The sequence below is a fragment of the Lytechinus pictus genome, chromosome 16 (genome assembly GCF_037042905.1).
Source record: "Lytechinus pictus isolate F3 Inbred chromosome 16, Lp3.0, whole genome shotgun sequence".
In the NCBI taxonomy this organism is placed as follows: domain Eukaryota; kingdom Metazoa; phylum Echinodermata; class Echinoidea; order Temnopleuroida; family Toxopneustidae; genus Lytechinus; species Lytechinus pictus.
This window is the reverse complement of record NC_087260.1, coordinates 26,831,919-26,853,514: the sequence shown is the minus strand read 5'-3', so window position 1 is coordinate 26,853,514 and position 21,596 is coordinate 26,831,919. Positions and strand designations below refer to the sequence as shown.

Genomic DNA, 21,596 nt, shown 5'->3' with positions numbered 1-21,596 from the left:
TTCTGGGGTGGACTTGTCCTTTAAAACATTATTACTATTTGTCCACTATTACTAGAACTTTTGTTGATCTTATTCATTGATTGTTATGCTTTCACACAAGTTCTCATGGTTTCATTATCCTTTTTGCATGGAAAGATGTCTGTTTTTGAAATTTTGAACTCTGAAGTTACATACATGTACATGTGTTTGTAATCAAGTTTTTAAGGCAAACCTGTTTGAAAAAAATAAAAACAACACATCTAGTACCATAATATTTTCAGTGACTGCAACTCAATAGCATGTTTAATCTGTTTTTTAATTTACAACGTTACTGTATTTTTTTTTTCAAATTTCATATAAAAACTGGATCAACAAAAAATATATATACTTCATAAATGTTAAAGGTGCAAAATAGAAGCTCAATATATATATATATACAGCAGCCATTTATATGTAGTATAAAAAGTATGCAAATGCACATAGAGACTGGTACATTATTCTAATAATGTAGCTTATCTACTCTTTGTTTATGCTTTTTAGAGCCCATTGCCAACAATACATGTACCTACTACCTATTACAGATTGTTCATGTGATTTGGCAAGTGAACTTATCATTTGGCAATTGTCATGTGATAAAGTACTGTTTAAACATCATTAATGGCAGTGGCTATTCTGCAAACAAAAACCCTAATTGACACTTGATGCTTCAATCAACAAATGTGTCTACCACAAAGGAAACAAAAAAAGTCAACAAAAAGTCTACCACAAGTTGAAATGCAAAATACTGTACCTCTCTACTAGACTTAATAATTATTTAAGACCAATATCAAGTGCTTAAAAAAACCCAAACAGGGGTTTGTGCCTGAAATCAAGCAACTACCAAAAGACTCAATCAACTTATAACAAAAATCAAACATATCATCACTAATTTAGACTGTTACTATGTATGTAAATATGTAGCATTTTCAAGTTGCTTCTCTTGAATATAAGATATCAAATTGAACAAAATGCATACATGTAGGCCTACTTGCTAAATTTCCTAGTACTATAACATTGCAGCATATGAATACCTTATGATTAGAATTTACTCAGTCATATAGAAATCTGTTATCACATACAAGTTCAAATAATTCCTCACAAGATTTCCCTAAACTGGTTATTGAACATGAACCTTATTTCTTATGAGTCATAAAATACAAAATGAGTTTTGATCTAAAACTGCAATTTTCAGGGGAATAGCTACCATGAGAATTTGAGAAAACTACAAATCCCTGATAATTAAGTAATGGCTATGGGAAAGTTGTCCCTACCAGTTGTCACAACTCACAACACAAGATTGCCTATGATTCAAAATTTACATACAAGTACATGTACAATTTACAGCAATAACTCGTTCCTTGTCCAATTTCTTTTAAACTATTATCATTCTTTACTTAATTTTCTATTCTTTCATACACATTTTTATGATTAAGATTGGAGTCCTCCATAATTAAGAAGGCCTACGAAACATACCTAAATATTGAAATCCAAATATGGTTTTCAAAATTCCTTTTCCCTCTGCAGGTTTTTTTATGACAACAACAACGACATAAACTTGTATGCTTATACCCTACATTAAGAGAACACTAAATTCTGTCAATACCTAAACAACATCATTTATTCATCTCAATATCTTGTACTTAAAGGACAAGTCCACCCCAACAAAAACTTGATTCGAATAAAAAGAGAAAAATTCAACAAGCATAACACTGAAAATTTCATCAAAATCGGATGTAAAATAAGAAAGTTATGACATTTTAAAGTTTCGCTTCATTTCACAAAAGAGTTATATGCACATCCCGGTCGGTATGCAAATGAGGGAACTGGTGACATCACTCACTCACTATTTCTTTTGTATTTTATTATATGAATTATGAAATATTTTGATTTTCTCATCATTGTCATGTGAAATGAAGTTTCATTCCTCCCTGAATACGTGGAATTCCATTATTTTAACACTTTGTGGTTCAGGCAAGGAGGTCCTAATCGTCAAATTCGTAAAAATTGAAATATTGTATAATTCAAACAATAAAAAACAAAAGAAATAGTGAGTGAGTGACATCATCGACTCTCTAATTTGGATGTAACTGGCTCGTTCATATAACTATTTTGTTAAAAATAAGCGAAACTTTGAAATGTCAGAACTTTCTTATTTTACATCCGATTTTGATGAAATTTTCAGCATTGTGCTTGTCTGATTTTTCTCTATTGATTCAAATCAACATTTTGTTGGAGTGGACTTGACCTTTAACTTTTTACAGAACAAAAATGTAAGAGGTTATAAGCAATGGTACATTTGACCTATGGAAAAGCCTGGTGGATCTTTACAAGGGCACACGATGGGATAGTGACCATCTTACTCAGATTCCGACTGAGGAAATGCCAGCACCACCTCGTTAGCTGCCGGTGAGCAAGGTTACGGTATCTCCTGTGGAAAGAGTTACAAAAACAAAACAAAAGGGAAATACACTTAAAAATAAAACACCAATAAAGGCAGAACTATAACACCTTCCCCAACCCTCTACCACCACCACCACCATGTCTGTAATTTGATAGATGAATTTTACAAAATATGGTGTAGGAAAATATATCTTTTAAAAGATTTATTGGAATGGTATATATATAAGAGTTTTGTGGGACCAGTAATGCTGTATGGAAGTGAGACCAGGGCCAGTATTCTGAAGTACAGTTTAACTTAACTGTAGGCCATGGTCAAAGTCTTTATTTATGGGTAGCTAAAAATGTCAAAAATTTATCTACATTGTATACATGTATGCTTTTATCTTACATTTACTGTGATCTTTTACAACTCGGTGAAGAAATCTCTTTACAGTAACATGTAATTATTCCCAGAAAGATATGAATAAATAAAACACCAAATGTGAACTCCTACTTTTCTTTTAGCTAACTTCCACAAATGGCTATTCATACTTACATGTACATCACAACTTTAGACCAGAGTTTAAAATACTGTAGGCAAAAGCGACAGCAATGCGGAATGTAATGTTGATGGTTAGGGGGAAACATATACAGGGTGTATCGAAAAAAAGGAAACCCAAATTTGATCAATAATAATTTCAAAAATATAACTCTGGTAATAGTGGGGTTTATATCAACAGATAGATCAACTCATTACCTTTCTTATGATAGCACTCTTGGCTCGTCACGCTCATGCATCACTGAACACCATTGTTCTAAAAAAGTGTTACAAAATTTCAAGTGGTTCACTCTCACGCATCTTTCATTTTCAAAATTAAACTTTTTTAGGATGAAGACAAAATGATGATACATATCATCAATTATTCATTTTCAAACTTTGTTTATTTTTCTTCACTTCTTGGTCATTTCTTTTTTTAAATGTCTGTAACAAATAAGAATAAGTCTCTGAACTCTTCAAGCAAATGCTGATGAAATGAGAAAGAAAAGGTGAGTGTGATGAAACCAGATTTTTTTGCTTTTGCTTTTTTGACTTCTTCCTGATCTTCCTTTGTTGAGATTATGGCTCGTTCCCTCTGCTTCATACTTGCGCACATTAAGCCATATTGTCTTCTTGGTAGGGGGGTCCCAATCCGGAAACATTAAATGAAATGCTTCTTGAGTCTGGAGATAACTCCTTGTCTCATGATACTTTTTTACCAAGAAAGATCTCTGTGCAGTTGTGAGTTGCACCATGTTGGAAATCATGGAGTAGAAGCCTTGTTTAGTTAAATGAATAGACATTTCTAATTCATTCACCAAATTCATTTAATTAAAAGTAATTGGAATGCTTAACTGAAATCATTTGAATTGCTAATCATTTTGGGGCACATTCAAAGAAGCCACTCAATAGGCAATGAAAGTGAACCACCGTGTCTTTTGTATAAATATTTCAAAAGGATGGTATTTAGTGAAGCGTGGACCCTGTAAGCTATGTTAGGTGTCATTGGAAAGGGAAAGAGTTGTAGTTTTTAGTGATATGACTATTATAATAAAAAAATCCATATTTTTAAAATTATACTCAATCAAACTTGGGTTTCCTTTTATTCGATACACCCTGTATATATGGTGCAGAGGTTTGGTTTTGAAGAAATGAGAGTGAAACAGATGGTGAAAAGTGTGTTAGTTGACAATGACATATAAAGAGGAGAGATTGGGAGAGGATTCATGATTTTTCATTGAAAAAATAAAATCTGACTTACTCTATTCTTCAGATTTTGATCAATTAAAAAAAAACTTATCCACATTATCCACACTAGTCATGAAAAATACATGTACTGTTCAATTACCATACAAAGAAATTGACCAAGGTATAACAGCTGTCTTGACCTTCAAGGAATTTTTTGTTGCAAGCCTGTAAGCATAGGCGGTGGATGTGTCCATCCCAAAATTTCAGGTGGACCCCCCCCCCAGTTTTTTTTGGCTTCCGCCGCCAATGCCTTTAAGTAAATGTACATGCTTTAGCTTTAAACTTACTCAGTGTCATTGTGAATATATGCATTCTTGAACTCCTGAAGGAACTGGTAGAGCGCCGTCTCGAGAACATATTTGTTCAAACACACAGGTTGAAATCCTGGATGTTCCGTTATGCAGTTCAGGCCATATTGCTCAGCCTCAAATGCATTCATTTTTCTGATGATCATTTCAACTTCCTTGCAGCATACAGACTCCTTTACCGTTGGCATTGCTTGACAACCCCCACAGGAACACCTGAATTTGCAGGAAAGTAAAAAAAAAAGAAACGATAATGTTACTGCAGTGGAAAAGGAAGGTACATGGAAATACAGTTAGGACATGGCAAAAGACTGATAAAGAAGAACTTACTTCAAAGTGTGCCTTGATAAAACAAAATCTAATCAAACTCAAAGTAGAGGTTAACCAATGAGAATAACACAATAAATTTTTTTTGCCCCTATCCCCTAGAAAATCTACATGTAGTATGAACTTCTGGTAAGAAAGTTTCAATAAAAAAGACACAGTAGATATACGATGGTAAAAATTGACAATTTCACCCCCAAGATTTCTATTTTTGCTCTAAAAGCTAAAATTTTCTAGCCCTAAATCCTAGAGCTTCATTGATTTCATTTATTTAACATATATTCATTAAAAAAAAAATGTATTATGAGAAGACCGGGAAAAACTCTTTGAGACAAAGTAAATGACGTTGAATTTAAAAAAGAATGTCAAAAAGGGGCCTAAGCTTTCGATCCTAGCAGAATCTTTGTCGGAGGCAAAATGACAAACATATAAAGTGGAACAACCATAATATAGACCACAAACAAGCTACAGCAACACTAGAAACAAGGAGACAAAAGGGGCATTAGTGAGTAGAAAAGACCAATCAGGTTAGTGAAGGGGATGAAAGAAAAGGAGTAGGCAGACACAAAGGGAAGTTAGTGTAAGTAAGGCCAGTAAAAGACCTCAAGCCAAGAGGGATTAAGATAATGAGGCAGGCAACATCAAACAGGATCTGGAACAAAACAGTGATAGAGGGTATGATTAAGAGATGAATAACAAGAGAATTAGTGAGAGGTGGGTCAAACAGGTTACAAAGAAAGGCATAATAAACTGGTGAATAAGAGTGGGGGAAAAAAGGAAAAGAATGGGGAACAACTAATAATGTGCAAAAGACATATAAGTATATATGATAAAGCATTAAACAAACTAAGAGAAGAAGGTAAGTGTAAATATGTATCTATAAGTGATATGTATATAAATATATCCAAAAAAGAAATGTATATGAAAAAATATAAATACACATATGGTGTAACTGATATTGTAATCCACTAGGTGTGACGGGAAAAAAACATAAGACTATATAGTAGGGGAAAAAAAAAAAACCCTGTATTTGTGAAAAAGAGGAAGCAAATTGCCTAAAAAGGTAAAAGCAAATATAGAAGAGAGGGGGTGTATTATGAAGAAACCATAGTATACATGTAAATAAGCAAATGTGGTAAATCTAAAAGTGAGTGGAGAAAAAAAAATATATATTATATCGCCTGAATAAGGAAGAAAAAATTGGAGCTGAAATTGTATGAGATATGGGAGGAAAGTAGAGGAAGAAACTATAATGTAACTATTCAAAAGAGCTGAGGGGAAAAATTATATTTTTACATAAATTGAAAGTGGATAGGAAAGAATAATCAGTCGTTCCCCTCTTGGATGTTCAGGCCATGAGGTTGGGTGGTGCGAAGTCGTCTCATCCAGAGACCAGGGGCCTGTTGCAAGACGAGATGAGCGATACGTAGGAACGTCCTAGGACCATTCTTCCGAGATAGGAAGATTGGCGACAAATCAGCGCTTTCCGTTTCACGAAGGCAATTTTGTCTTCCAAGTCCGCGACATCGTTTGATATCGATAGTATCGGAAAAATATTTAGTCTTCATCGTCACCTGAACCTTTTATTTCTGAATGACGACTTTACATAAAATCCGATATTTCAATAAAAGGAGATCAAATAATGTTTTATTTATAACTGATAGTAGAATTGATGTATGGAGCTTACTTTATGAGGTTAAAAGAGAAAAAACTTTAAAGATTCACAAACATAACTAAATAAAATCGAAATTTTCATTATTTCCCTTATTTAGAACACGGTGTCTTTTTAGAGACACCTTTTATTGATATTTCAACGAAAGAGACCCTTGTCCGACATAAAAATTGATTTAACTAAGTAATTTCGACATTTATGAGTTCAATATTCTGTATTTTTATAGAATACTTGTATATAATGATAATTTTGCAAATTATGCGTTAATATGTAATTTGTTGAGGTAAATATAGGGTTTGAATGGAGTAAACAAAATCAACAGTGTCTGATTGTATGAGACTAAAAAGGAAAATATGAGAGGCTGCGTGTGAAAAATCTAATTTATTTATTTTATTTGTCAGATATAACGCAAGAAATACAAATGTGAGTGTTTAGAGTATAAACATACCTCAGTTGCATGATGAGTATAACAGAAGAAAATGAAAATATAAAAAATTGCTGCAAACATGTCCAAGTGGATAAAGCAGTACTTTGCAATAATAATTAAAACATAGAAAAAGGTGTGAATCAATCCGCAATGGAAAAATACTTTTACAGAAATAATGCTAAATATGACAACGATCATAAACGCTGGTCATATTTAAAGATGATCACTTAATTTATGGAAGTTAATTATATAAGAATATAAGGTTTAAGAAATAACATAAAAGATTTAAAATGCGCCTCTTCGTATGGACTTTCCATAATCTTTTCTTTAATGAACTTATCTTCATGTGTAATGATTGTGATGGATTCGTAAGCTAGAGGCTTAACCTGTATCTTAAATTCAATATTAGCTGCAGGTTTTTGTTTTTGTTTCACTGTTTCAAATCCAGCAATTAATTTTCATTGATTAAAATAAATCTCAGCAAAAAAAAATAATTATAATGAAAATAAAATAAAAATAAATAAATGAGTTAGCATGTTTAACATCTTAGTTTTGTTTGTCTTGGTTTTTTTTTGCTGAATGTTATTGAACACGTTTTTTACCTTACATAATTTCTTTTAAAGAAATTTGTTGTTTATCTTTAATGAGAAAGCATGACTGGGGTCGGCTAAAGAGATATAGTGCCGCCCATTTCAAGTATTTCAAGTTTATTTTTTTAATAGAAAAGGGGTGGGGATAAGACGGAGGGAGAATAGAAGAAAACATATTATTTTAAAAAATATTTGGCCCTATACATTACCCCCGGGAATAATACATGTACCCCGGAGAAGTTAAAATGACATCCGTTTTTGGTCGTCCTGCCGTGCAAAAAGACGACCTGAAATTGATGACAACTAATAGCCCCCATATAAAACATAACTTGGCACCATCCCAGATAAAATGCATCAGAGTGCAACAAAAAAAAATGTTTAGAGGTGATATGTCAGTGTGGCTTGCCGTAAATGCATTTTCTCTCAATGCCGACGGTGGCGGGCGGTGTGCAAAGAAGATCATGCCTACGTAGGACATGTCTGGAGGTGTCTTTCCAAGGACCATTCTTCGTATCGCCCAAATCGGCTTTGTGAAACAGTTGAGCGATATCTCGTTCTTACGTAGAATGGTTCTACGAAAGACCCTTTCATGCAACAGGCCCCAGAGCTTCTCTCTGCTAGTACAGACTGAGTCAGGACGGGTACCTAAAGATTCGATGCAATTCAAAAAAGCTCAACAACCAAATCCTTGCTTAGTCACTTAGTGTAAACATTACAGAGCTAGAGTTTAGTTTCCCTTTCTTATCTAGGCCAGATTTAGTCTTAAATTTGCAAAAGCCAAATAAACCGATGTCTATGGACAATTACACGCACTAGATCCTGCTCGAAATTGACGGAATAAAGCCATACCATAAATATTGGTATGTATTTCCACTCCCCCCATCATGCATCATCATGTTTTAGGTCTAAGGCTAGATTATAGATACAATGTATAGTATTTTAAATATTCTGAACCTTATCATGCTTATCCATGTTTTTATTTTCAATTTTAGTGGGGGGGTGCATATGGAACTCTTGCCCCCAAAACGGCTCTGATCTAGCCTAGCCTAGGGCCTAGGGCTAGGCCTAATTTTCATTTTCCCCTTTCTTCAAAACACTTGCCAGTCGTTGTTTCCAAGCCGGTACGCCATCGCTGCCTCAGCTGCTTCCTCCTTGGCACGTTTTTCAGCGTCGGCCTTGGCCTGAGCTTCCGGGACCAGCGGCTCATAGTCATACGGCTTTATTGTACCCAAGGCTGCTGAATACGCTATCTCCACAAGATCATCATCGTTAGACTCGGATGATTCTTCGTCGTCGGATATCTCGTCATCGCTATCCTTGTCACCCTCCTGAGCATGTTTTTGACATTGTTCAAATATTCTCTTTAGCAGCTCTTCCACGGCTATGCTCTTCCCTGGAGCTGAAGTCTTCGCCGAATCTGCCATTCTATAATTTCATTCAGGGCGGAATGTATCAATCTGAATTCAGCTACGACATACACGTGGTTCTGACTTTTTCTGACTTTTGTTGGTACATGTATGGTAAATGGTCCGTGGGTGGTCCCCCGATTTCAAAACTTTCTGAGAAATTGTATTGTTTGTTTGCAAAAATACAGGTTATTATTCAATTAAACACTTTTGAATAATTTTATTTATTTGAAATTATAGACCAAAATATCAAAAATGTGTCTTTGTTTACTTAATTTTGTATATTTTGTTTCTTTAATATACTTTTTAGTGAACGAGGATGTTTTCATTTGGCCCACACACGTGGATCACTGCAGAATTCCGCAGAAATGTACACGGAGCAATGGGGATCGGAGGATTGTGTACGTTTAAGCTACTGGGTGTCACATCGCATGACGACCGCGAACAACGAGTACATCTACATCATCCATGTATGTATTAATGATGTATTATTACTCTTTACCACTACCGATCCTATGCTAGTGGATCAAGTCTAAATAACGTTTAGAGATTTAACGTAGTTTCTTCTGCTTTGCGGCTTTGGGCGCATCTTCTTCTTCTACTGAAGTTCTAGTTCTACTTTCTAAATTCTAGTCATGCTAGGTAAATATAATTATAATTCAGTAGGCCTACAGTGAGAACGGTTGACAGGTCGAAAATTATCATGATTATGGGCTGATAATTTGGTAAGATACCGGTATTATTATTAAATATTATTATTATTATTTATATACTGCGCTTTTCCCAGAATGGCCCAAAGCGCTTACAACAAGAAAAATAAATTGTTACAACTATAAAAATGAAACCTTACAGTTACAATCCTAAAAATCTGGATTGGAAAAAAGAAAGGTTTACTTTTAAGTCCCTTTTTAAATGAAGCAACAGATGGTGATTGTCTAAGAGTAAATGAAAGGTAAGCGATTCCAATATTTTGAAGCGGTTATGGTAAAAGTCCTATCTCCAGCCAGTTTCCTAGTGATTTTATATGTGAGACGGAATGGGTCACTGGAGGCTCGTACATTCCTGCGAGGGGTGTAGGGTCAAACAATCACGCAGATATAAAGGTGCTTGCTTATTAAGAGACTTAAAAACTAACAAAAGTAACTTAAAAACTATACGATGTTGTATGGGAAGCCAGTGTAACGATTCAAGGAGTGGTTTAGAGAAGTGAAATCTTGTTACTTGATAAATTATTCGAGCTGCCCAATTTTGAAGCCTTTGAATGCGATCTACTTGAGTAATGGGGATGTACTTAGAGAGAAGACCATTGCAATAATCTAAATGGGACAGAACTAAAGAACGAATTGCATTGTTACAGGCCGATTGAGTAATATATCTTCTAATTCAAGAAATATTCCTTAAATGAAAAGTTACAGTAGTGCATATTTGAGAAACACGGTCCACCATTGACATTTCTCTATCAAAAAAATTACACCAAGATTTTTAACAGTAACTGAAGGGCTTATGGATATATCGCCAACTATTAACTTTAGATCTGGCAGATTGCGTAGGCTGTGTGGAGAGGCCGCTATGAAGAATTCTGTTTTTGAGTCATTTAACTTTAATTTATTAACTGTCATCCAGTTTCTAATATCTGAAATACAGTTCTGAAGTCGAAACATAGCAACAACTAAATCTCCTGGGATTTTCGGATTGAATGAAATATACAATTGGGTGTCATCGGCATATTAAAGATGGTAGTTGATACAATGATGTGTAATAATGTTACCAACTGGTAGGGTATATATAGAATACCCGATGGGGCCTACCACCGAACCTTGAGGAAGACCAAAATCAAGGTTAGTGGGTTTAGATAGTGCACCAGTAATGTTAACTCTGGAGGACCATCCTGTGAGGTATGACTCAAACCATGACAGATCCATGGTCGATCGTGTCGAAGGCAGCAGATAAATCTAAAAGTGTAATCAAAACAACTCTGTTACAGTCAAGGGAAAACATGATATCGTTTTTAACTTTAACCAGTGCCGACTCTGTGCTATGATGCGACCTGTAAGCAGATTGAACAGAATCAAACATATTATTGCTTTCGATGTGTTGAACTAGTTGTGAACAAGCTGCTTTTTCAATGAGTTTAGCAAGAAAAGAGAGATTAGAAACTGGTCTGTAGTTTGAAAGTTCATTTTGGTCCAAATTCGGCTTTTTCAACAGGGGTCTAACAATTGATGAATGTGCTCCTAAAGGGAAACTACCTGTAGATAGAGAGATATTAATAATGTCAGTGATTAATGGTAATAACTGCACAAGATTATCTCTTAGAAGCCACGTCGGGATGGGATCTAGCATACAGGATGTGTTAGTGAAATTCATAATAAGCTTGGACACGTCAGATTGAGTATATGATTGAAAGCTTTCAAAGAGAGGAATAGTTTCATCAACTGAATCAACGAACCTAGTTTTAGGGACAACATTCAGAGCGTCAATTTCTTTTCTAATCTTCCTTATCTTTTCCACAAAAAATTGAGAAAATTGTGAGCTCAAAGAAGATGCTGAGTCATGTATAGGAAGATGACCAGACTTCTTATTTAGAAGAGAATAAATGATATGATAAACTTCCTTACTATCACAAGAGCTCAATTTCTCCTGGAAGTAATTCACTTTAGCTACACTAATTACCTTGTTAACATTATCATTTTGCTCCAAAAATAGTTTTCGGTCCGAATCTAGCCTTGTTTTGCGCCATTTTCTTTCCGCTTGACGGCGTTGCTGGCGGGCCACAAGTGTAGACTCATTGAACCAGGGAGAGCGCGACTTTGGAGCACAGGTTCTTGTTTTGGGTGGCGCATGATCATTGGTACGTGATACAAAGAAGAATTGGCCGAATTATTTTAGTTTTCCTTGCTTTCTAATAATATAGATCTAGACTCTAGCACTATATAGCTTGGCTTGTGAAGTTGGTCATGTTGGTCGACGTCACATCGGGTAAAATAGAAGTCCACCGCCAGGCACAGACAGAAGTGAAGATAAGTTCCCAAAACCAATTTCACGATGATGCCAATGCAATTGTTTGACAGATCTAGATCTATATATCATGTAGATCTACCGGTCCGTACTTTGTCTTTTAATTCTTTCATGTCTTATTTTTTCTAACATTACAATAATAAAATGTCTAATTCAACTTATAGAGTTTGTTTTTCCAATTGTGACTTTCACCGCCGATCACCGGCCCTTTCACCAATCTAACGTTAGCAAGAGCTTAGTTAGAACTTAGAGTGCCCCAACAAAAATATGCACAAAAGTTTTTTATTGCTGTGGTGAATAAAAAAGAATGATTCCCAAGTTTGTAATGAAAACAAATCATAAATGAGTTGAATTTAATAGTATTTTTGTTACAAATAATAATTCTGATATTTCAAGGACTTTTTGAATGATTGTTATTGACAAGGTCCCAAGCGCTTGAATTAATCCAAGGGTAAAACTAGTAAAAAGGCAAAGGGTCTCTTACATTGTTCTTGGATTTTTGGAGACCTTGATGTTTCTATGTTTTGTGCATAAGTACATGTATTACCAGGTTCCCTGTAGGAAAGTGACCTTGTCCTATTAAACTGCTAATAGAGAGTCCAATGTCATCTGACAACTTAATGGTAAAATTCCTGTATCACTTTCTTTTCCTGCAATAGGTGATTCCTTGAGATGAGGAGAAAAGCACTCCCATGGCTTGAATTGGGGTGGGTTGAGATTCCTGTCAGTTCTCATCAAGACCAAAGGATTATCTGGACCTCAGCTGCTGCTGTTTTATGTTGGAGATGGACACCACAGATTTATATACCGGTACCTCAGATCTTTTGAACTATACAACATCAATTCCATATGAAGGTGCTGCCTCAGATGCTGTCTTTGTAACTCCACAGTGGACGATCATCCTGGAGGCAGCCACCCTGTCCCTGATAGCCATTGCAGCGGGTGCCCTCAACACCATCATCATCTACACCATCCACAAGAAGACTTACCTGCAGAATGCCAGCAACAGATTCATCTACAGTATGACCTTGGCTAACGCGGTAATGTCGTTCACCGTGTTGCCTTTCAACCTTGCAGCCTGTGTCCTCCGGGACTGGATCTTTGGTGTGGTGATGTGTAATCTGATGGGGTTCATCTCACTGTGTACACTGACTGGGTCACTCTTCAACGTGGCTCTCATTACACTCGACAGGTAATTCTTTTTCAAAGATTTCTCCTTTTTTTAATGGGGGGGGGGGAGCGGGATAGGTGGAAGGTGGGGGATGATAGACTATACTTCAATGCAAAATCATTTTTCGTACTGTTTATATTGTCAAATATATATATTTTTCAATATTTTTTTTGAGATTTTAATTACAAAGAGGTTGTAATACAACCCCTTCATGTATAGATTCTCCAACAAAATATAAAAACTCAAATTATGTTATATCTGATCACTAATTCAGCTTCAGCTACACATGGGATTGTTGGCAGAAGCAAACAGCTTTTCACTTTTCTGGCATACCGATTCTGATAGATTTTTTTAAGGTGGGGGATGGACATCTGTATGATGTATTATGATTTGATTACTGTACATTAAATCAGTAAAAGGAAAAGTTTTCATACAATTTGAATCGGCCAGTAAATTCGCATGATTGAATTTTAGTTCTTCTGGATGTGCCTTTCGAAAACCATTTTTCTAAGGACATTGTTTTAAGAACACTTTTGTTTTGTAATTGTTCTTACAGATATTATGCCATTGTTCAGCCGATGATGTATCCTCTGAAAGTAACATCCAACTATACCACTCACCTTATAGTGTGCGTTTGGATCCTTGCACTTGTGTGCACTCTGCCACCCTCATTTGGCTGGTCAAGGTACAGCTTCCAGATGTCCAAATCAGCCTGCATGGTGGATTGGCATTACGAGAAATCATTTTCATTATTTTATGCAATAATGACGACAGTCTTCCCTCTGTTCCTCATATGCTTCTGCTACGGGAATATCCTCAAAGTTGCGAAGAGATCATCGCGTCGGGTCAGCCATGGCAATGTGGTTGTGGAGGAAGCGATTCAGAAGATGACACGGAGGCGGTCAAGACGAACATCTCTGCTGGTGAACATCCGAATGAATTCTCCAACAAAAGCGTTACGGACGGTACTGGTCACAGTCGGTGCAATATTAATCACTTGGTGTCCTTTCATAATAGAATTGATGTACGAGATGGTGCATGGCGATGAGCTTATAGCTGATTGGTTAGAAGCCGGGGCCATGTGGCTCTCCTACTGCAGCCTTATATTCAACCCAGTAATCTACGCTATCTGGAACAAGACGGTGCGGAACGAGGTCCTTGGGATGTTCTGCGCAAGGTCACTTAAGCTGCAGTGGGCCTGGCGGGATGATGATAACATCCTTGCAAGGCGTAGGGAATCAAGACGTCTCAGCATTAGTGGGAGTATCACTGATCTAAGTTACACTTCTGCTTTGAGAAGAAAGTTCACTCTTCAAAGCACCCAGGTTACCAACACAGGACAGCAGACATCAAGCGGCGATTCAGGTTAGTTCTTCAAAACCCGATATCTGCAGTTTGATCATCAAGATTGTAACTTAACTTATGTTACGCATAAACCCAGGATCATGTGATGTGGGATGTGCCTTTGAGATTATACACGTACCCGATATCTCTATTTATTTTGTTTTTCAATGTTTTTGTTGGCCTAGCCTAGCTGTGGTAAAATAGGAGCGCCTTGAGCACCTATACTTCTTGTTAGGTGTTCAAGGTACTCCTAATTATAAATACCCCATATTATTATTGAATTATAATTTATATAGAGACACATCCATTCAAGTATTGAAACGTTGTTGTTGTTGGGGGGGGGGGCAATAAGTTTGTATAGTTGGAATCTTGGAAGTCAAAATTTATATCCTTTGGAAAATATAAAGTGAAACAAATTGGTTGGAATTTTATGAAATTTTGTTGAGAAATTAAATAATTTGAATTGTCAAATAATAGGCCACTCTGTAAAATCACATGTTATGAGAATATATGGATGATAAATAATTAAAACAAAAAAACTGTTTGCAAGTTATTTTGATTAAAATCAGATAGTTCCATCTCTTCATGTATCTCATATTATTCCAGTTGCATCTGGAGTTCACCTGGCGAGTATCATCGAGTCTTCCACCACCACCGCACCAGACACTGGAAACAGCTCTTCCGGAAAATCCAAGCAGGCCAAACTGAACTCTGGGGTCAAGAAGACAAGGGTTGAAAGATTGAAGACTGAACCGACCACACAGATCAGCACTACTGCACAGGTTCACCGACCTTCGCAGATGATCACCAGGTCAATGTCGGGTCGAAGTTCAACCTCAAAGGTCATTGCGAATGGAGGAGGGAAAAGTGTCGGGAGTGGAAGTCGTAAGCTCAGTATAGTTAGCTTTGATGAGAGCACTGTGAGCTGATGACTTTGATATGAATGGTAAGTTGCCACTTGGTCTACAGAAACTATGTCTACCCTTTCCTTTTGGTCTCATCCCAGTTGATCTAATCCTATCTTGTCTACAACACACTTAGTCTGTTTATGAGCCAAAATTGCATTTGACAAAAATTGTAGAAAAAAAAGCAAGTGTGGAAACTAGACCATCTGGCATGAGACTAAATAATTGTGAGCTCAAATGAGTATTAGACTAAGTAGTAATTAGACCTAAGTAATAGTAGACCAAACAATGGATTAAGTAAAAGTATTTATTTATTATCCATAAATGGAAATTTGTCTTGTTTACATGCCATGCAAAAACATAATGAAGACAAATTATATAAATTCATACACATTTACATTGAACACTGGCCCTGGATCGTGGATCCTAAGTTAAAAACCCACCTTTATAGTAGCTTTGCCATTAAAAGGAAAATTACCATGGTAACAGAGTTCAGCAGCCAATCAAAATCAAGACCATCATCCATAGTAGTTTTCATAGTGGCAAACTACACGTAGTATAGGACCGTATCATGGTTCTCTTATGGATAAACAATAAATACAGGTATTTAGCTTTTCTCTGTCTTGGGCTGAATATATAATACCCCTGTAATAGAGCATCTTGCCCTTAATCATTGTCGTGAGTTTTAAACAAAGTGTCATGTGCTTGAATTATCGTGTACGTCCCACCTTGAGTTTCTTGATTTTTTAGTCTTTGTATTAAAGTGTTTTCATTAATTGTGTTCTGAAATATATATAAATATATGCATCCTTGAGGCATGAGGCTAGAATTGCATATAATTACAAGTATGATGTAACATGAAAAGGCTTGAAACTGACATTCATTCTTGCACAATCTTATATAAAGATTTTAAAGTGTACCATGCATGTGAGAAAATGAATTAAACAATTCATAATTTAACCATACTTAAGAAAGCAATATTTTGTATTTTGCTCTAAGTGCATGAGGTAAATGTTATCTGGTTCATGTCTGTCTTGTTTTATACAAAATAATAATCGCCGTTGTATTGAACCCAATGTTTACAAATATTTGAAAATTTATGAAATATCCTTTACTCAATTACTTATTTATAATAAGTTTAATCATATTTACATGCTATCTGAAATTATTTGTTGCTTGCATTACATGTACAGTATGTGTATGTACATGTGTGGTTTGTCTGTCAGTCCGTGAATTTATATCTGTCCATGTGTCGAGGCTGAATATTTTGATATATACAGGTAGTTTGTGTCTATATATAGGCCATATCTGTTTGACATACTGTACATTGTCAATATATGATGTCTTCCCATCCCTAGTTTCTGTGCTATTTACTACAAATGCACTGCAACGTGGGGTGTATTTGTGTGTTTGTTAATGACGATGCAGAACACTTGATTAGTTGATTGTGTGCCACAATTACAAGCACAAGGCTCTAGCACAACGTGTGTGTATGTTTTTACAGTGCACATCCAAGATGCCTGCATCGCATTAACACCAAACCTGTGCATTATTTGTTTTATAGAATTGGTCAGCAGTGTTGACAGTTAATGTAATTTCCTATGCATTGCACTAAAAAGGAGGCCAACTTCTGCTTTCTATTGCGACATCACAATGATTGCCAGTATATGTGCCTCTGTTAGCAGTCCTTGGAATGAACCCTCTGAGAACATTTTTTGTTGTCTCAAGTGTTTTTTTTACCTGTTTTATTATCAGACAAACTAGTAAAGTTGAGAAAATAGGATTTAATGCATCCATGTGGGATGAGACCAAATGTGCTTTAGAATAAGACAGTAGCACTCTGCCATGCCTAGAGCTGTAAAGTTTATCTCTCTAATTCTTGTGTGCTATTTCTGTTTTATATGCATGTATGAGTATCTTGTATGAAATTCTAGAGTTGAGTTGTAAGTTTTTTTGTATACATGTAAGTTGCAGTTATTTTCGGTCCTTGTTGATTTGATTTTCATGTTAACTATACTTAATTATACGTATTCAGTAAACAATATACATACATGTATTAAAGATATATGCCAAAGAACCGAAAACAGTATTCAACTCAACAATAAATTCAGTATCAAATATTTTTTTTTTTTTAATTCCATGTAGTACTTTTTTAATACCCTCTTTTGTATTAAAATGAAGCTATTTGCCAAGTTTTTTTTATATAAAGGGAGGACAACAGCTGCTTCATCTTCATGAAGAAAAGTATTTGATAATTAACCTTTGATTGGAAATAATACATGCGTACTGAAAAGGGTACTCCACTAACTCCAGGCTAAAACTGGGCTGAAATTAATATGATTTGAAAAGAAAAAAAATTAGACAAACAAAACACTGAAAATTTTAAATATAATTTGCATTATTCTGGTGAAACAGTTCTAGGCATGTTTCATGAATATTCAATGAGCAAACTGATGATGTCATATCCCCACTTGTTCGTTTGTATTTTATTGTAAATGAAATAAGGTTTATTCAAATTGTTTGAATAAAATACATATCATTGAAGGTATGCACAATATACTTTTTAGTAACTGTTCCAACATGCCCGAGGAATGTTTCAAAGGTAACAAGTGTGTGTATTACATGTACATGATGTGCATTATTTGTTTTATATGATAGTGATGTCGATCCTTGTTATTTGATATAAAACAATACTCTCAAAACCCTGATCAGTCGTCAGTAGTATCAGTCATTAGGCGTATTCAACCCACCTTAATTAAAGGTAAAAGACAGTAGTTGCAGCAAACAATAATTTCTTGAGAAAGTCTTTTAAATTAAGGTTAATTGTCAAAATATTATCACACTTCTAGTCTAGATCTGGTACAATAAATAATGTAAACTTATCTATTTGTAAAATCATGAAAAATCGATAATTCTGTTGTTCACTAAGGCAAAAAATCATATGTGGGACAGTGTATTAATATTGCTTCGAAAAATGCCCAACATTTGATGGAATTCAGTGCTTATTTTGCTCATTTCTCAGGTATTACGCATTCTCTTCCAGAGATATTTGGCACATATTTTTTATTTATACATACAAACACTTTGGTGGTAATTTCATCGGATTCTGTTCAAACTCATTTTGAGATCATTGCAACTGGTATTTATCTTTAGCAAAGTACCTGTTAAATTACAAGAAATTGTTCAGGCTAGAAAATAAATGACAATTATTTTCCGCATTCAAACCGACCAGAAGAACATCCCTTCGGGGTAAATTATCAAAGTTACTAGCATGCAGAGTATAGTCTGATGAGCAGGCAAGGCGCAAGATTCATGATTGCTAACTCAGCAGCCACCCATGGCGCCCGCTCTTAACATGCTAGGCTAAGAAAGTTCCTGTAATTTGCTTTCCCACTGCCAAAATACCTGCAACCTTGGAAATATCCCCTGAAAGTTCTATTAATATTGACAAGTACGGTAGTACCTAATATTTAGCAGTATTTTCTTTCAGGGATATTACGCGTAATTTGCGTTCACACTGACAAAATTACCTGGTATTTACTGATCGGGGTAGATCAGGGCAAATTTCCTGATTAAAAAATACCTGGAACTGACAAACATTCAGGCGGTCTAAAAACACCTATGAGCATTTTTTTCCTGTTAGCCACAATAAATGGCAGGTCATGTGATAAACTTCAGCCAATCATCTATTAGGATTCATATCACCATCTCTGCCATATATGACAGAATTTTTCAATTTTTTGCTTGATCTCAATTTGTATAATATCAATAGCATTTTGTATTTAATTCTGCTTGCTAACTGCTTTAATTTGAATGTTGTATTCTTTGGAAGTAGATAGAATATTCAGTTGTGTGTAGTCTGTAGAGAACAAATAGAAATAACATTGATACTTGATAGTTGTCCTGTTCCAATCAATTTGTAAAGAATTCTGTTTTTTATTACTCTTACAGTTGACTATCAGCATTGGTGCTTGTGTACATTTGTAACTTCTATTTATACTGTTGAAATATGAAATAAAACTTTCATAGAAACCTCAAACATAAATGGTTTTTCCTCATCAATATGTAGATTAGGCTAATCAAGAGAATGACAGGAGTAAGAGATGCCTAGTCTACTACTGTAGACCCACATCTGCAGTGTGTGTATCACAGCTGATTCAAGGAGTCTGCATAGCAGACTAGGTCTACTAGAGCTGCAGATGTGGAAATGGCTCGCTTCGCTCGCCCTTTCAGGCTTGTTTGCTTCGCAAACCAGCTGTAGATCCCACTTCACGAGCCATTCAGAGTCTGCATAGCAGACTAAGAGATGCCAGCTTCTATGCAGTATATATTCATACCATTATCTGTCAAATTTCTTGAAAATTACTTTTTATATTGTCAGAACTGCTAACCATGATTGTGAAAAAAAAATGCTATTCTTTATTTCATTTTATCCTATTTCCAATCCTGAATTTCTAAAAAAAAATGAAAAACAACCCAAACTCATCATTTTTACAAGTTTCAAAAATCATATTTCTCGAGGAAAAATTCCATTTGGTGTTACTTTTCCCTTATAAATCCTACTAAATTTGATAATATCCTACTAATTGACAGCTCTGTGTACAGAAAAGAGGTGAAAATATTTTTGTCACCTAGAATGCTGTTAAAAGGCCCTAAAAATATATATTTTTGGCAAATTGGCAATGCTCTTTAAACAGGTTGGCATCTCTGTATAAGCTATATTGTTACAAGTGAGTGATCTGGGGTCCATTTCATAAAACTTGTTACAATAACAAATTTACAATAGCAGTTATAATCCACTGAAATCCTTCAATATCATTGGCTGATAGAAAATTTGTTATAGAAATCTCGCATTTGTTATTATAAAAAGTCTCTATGAAACAGGGCCCTGATGTTTGTGTAGCAAGCTGATTTGCATTTCAATCAAGGTAAAGGAAATATACATGTGGGCAGTTTCACAAATAATCACCCTTTTCGTATATACGACCCCCATTTTTCTCAAGTTTTACTTCACTTCATAAACTGACCAAGCCATGATCATTTTAGAGCATTACAGACTGTCGAAAGAACCAGAAATAAGAGACAGAAAATTTCATGATGAAGGTCTCACATACATGGGGTCTGACGTACATATTTTATGGAATTGCCCATGTAAGAAACAAATTCAGAAGTTTTGATAAAGGGAATATTATTCAGAAACAAAAATGATGGTTAATCACAATGGTTAATCGCAATTCTCACTCCTTTTTTCTGAGAGACAGAAGGTAAGAAGAGAGAGAGAGAGAGATATGATGATGAAAGAAGACCAGATGGTACACATTTTATGATTTTGGAACAGAATTATTATATTATTACTTTCTAAGCAATGATAACACATTTGACAATGGTAATAATGGCAATAGTAAATAAATACATGTACTAGTATTATACAATTATTCACAATATAATCTTTTCCATGAGAACCCCCCCCCCCCCAGCCCCGAAAATATTACTGTTAGTGTTAAAACAGAAGGGACATCTGAAATCAGAATTGACAATAATAAAAAACAATTAAACAAACGTACGGATATTACTAAAATTCTATAAAAGTAAAAAAAAAAAAAGTATGCCAAAGAAATAGAATGTATATGTATCAATAATTTCACAGAAGTGAAACAGAAGGATAGAAATCAAACAGAAAATTGAGTTTCATTGGCCTGAATTCAAAAGGTGGTTTTTGAAACCATCGATTGAACCCATGGTTCATGCAGATTTCCTGTATAGATTACGCTTTACCGCATATATTAAAAACGTCCAATGCTGATGCACGCTTTTGTCAGTGCGCCAAATTGACGCCTGTTGCCATGGTTATCCACGCTATTTTATTCATGAGTCCACTGTTTTTAACTAATGAGGCCACTCTTCAATCAGTGGACTCGTGAATTAAATAGCGTGGATAACCATGGCAACAGGCGTCAATTTGGCGCACTGTGACAAAGCACGCATCAGCATTGGACATTTTTTAATATACGCGGTAAAATAAGCGTAATTTATGCAGGAAATCTGCATAAACTATGGGTTTAACCGATGGTTTAAAAAACCATCTTTATGAATTCAGGCCTAAGAGTTCATCAACTTGTTCATACCCACTTTGATATATTTGCTAAATACATGTATGTATTGACCAAAAAAAATGTTTGAAAATATTTTTGAACATTTTCAATTTAATCATATTTCAATGTTATTGAACTGGATAAATTAGTTAATGCCTC

At 35.2% G+C, this 21,596-nt stretch overlaps 2 protein-coding genes across 3 annotated transcripts; one reads left to right on the top strand and one right to left on the bottom strand.

The window, feature by feature from the left end:
- Nucleotides 1-253: 253 nt before the first annotated feature.
- Nucleotides 254-9,064, bottom strand: LOC129278479 (uncharacterized). Of its 2 annotated transcripts, XR_010296040.1 has the most exons (4): nucleotides 8,603-9,064; nucleotides 4,471-4,704; nucleotides 2,264-2,446; nucleotides 254-1,657 (listed from the first exon to the last, which is right to left on the bottom strand). XR_010296040.1 is itself a non-coding variant. In XM_054914626.2 (3 exons), the coding sequence occupies exons 1-3, from the start codon at nucleotides 8,923-8,925 to the stop codon at nucleotides 2,320-2,322; spliced, it is 684 nt and encodes a 227-aa protein (XP_054770601.2). In that variant the 5' UTR covers nucleotides 8,926-9,043; the 3' UTR covers nucleotides 254-2,319. The 2 variants fall into 2 exon arrangements, 1 of the variants encoding a protein (XP_054770601.2); XM_054914626.2 differs by having other exon boundaries at nucleotides 254-2,446; nucleotides 8,603-9,043.
- A 207-nt stretch (nucleotides 9,065-9,271) lies between these two features.
- Nucleotides 9,272-19,293, top strand: LOC129278470 (G-protein coupled receptor 161-like). The gene is made up of 4 exons (XM_064111320.1): nucleotides 9,272-9,377; nucleotides 12,585-13,117; nucleotides 13,653-14,461; nucleotides 15,047-19,293. The coding sequence occupies exons 2-4, from the start codon at nucleotides 12,702-12,704 to the stop codon at nucleotides 15,367-15,369; spliced, it is 1,548 nt and encodes a 515-aa protein (XP_063967390.1). The 5' UTR covers nucleotides 9,272-9,377; nucleotides 12,585-12,701; the 3' UTR covers nucleotides 15,370-19,293.
- Nucleotides 19,294-21,596: the final 2,303 nt, after the last annotated feature.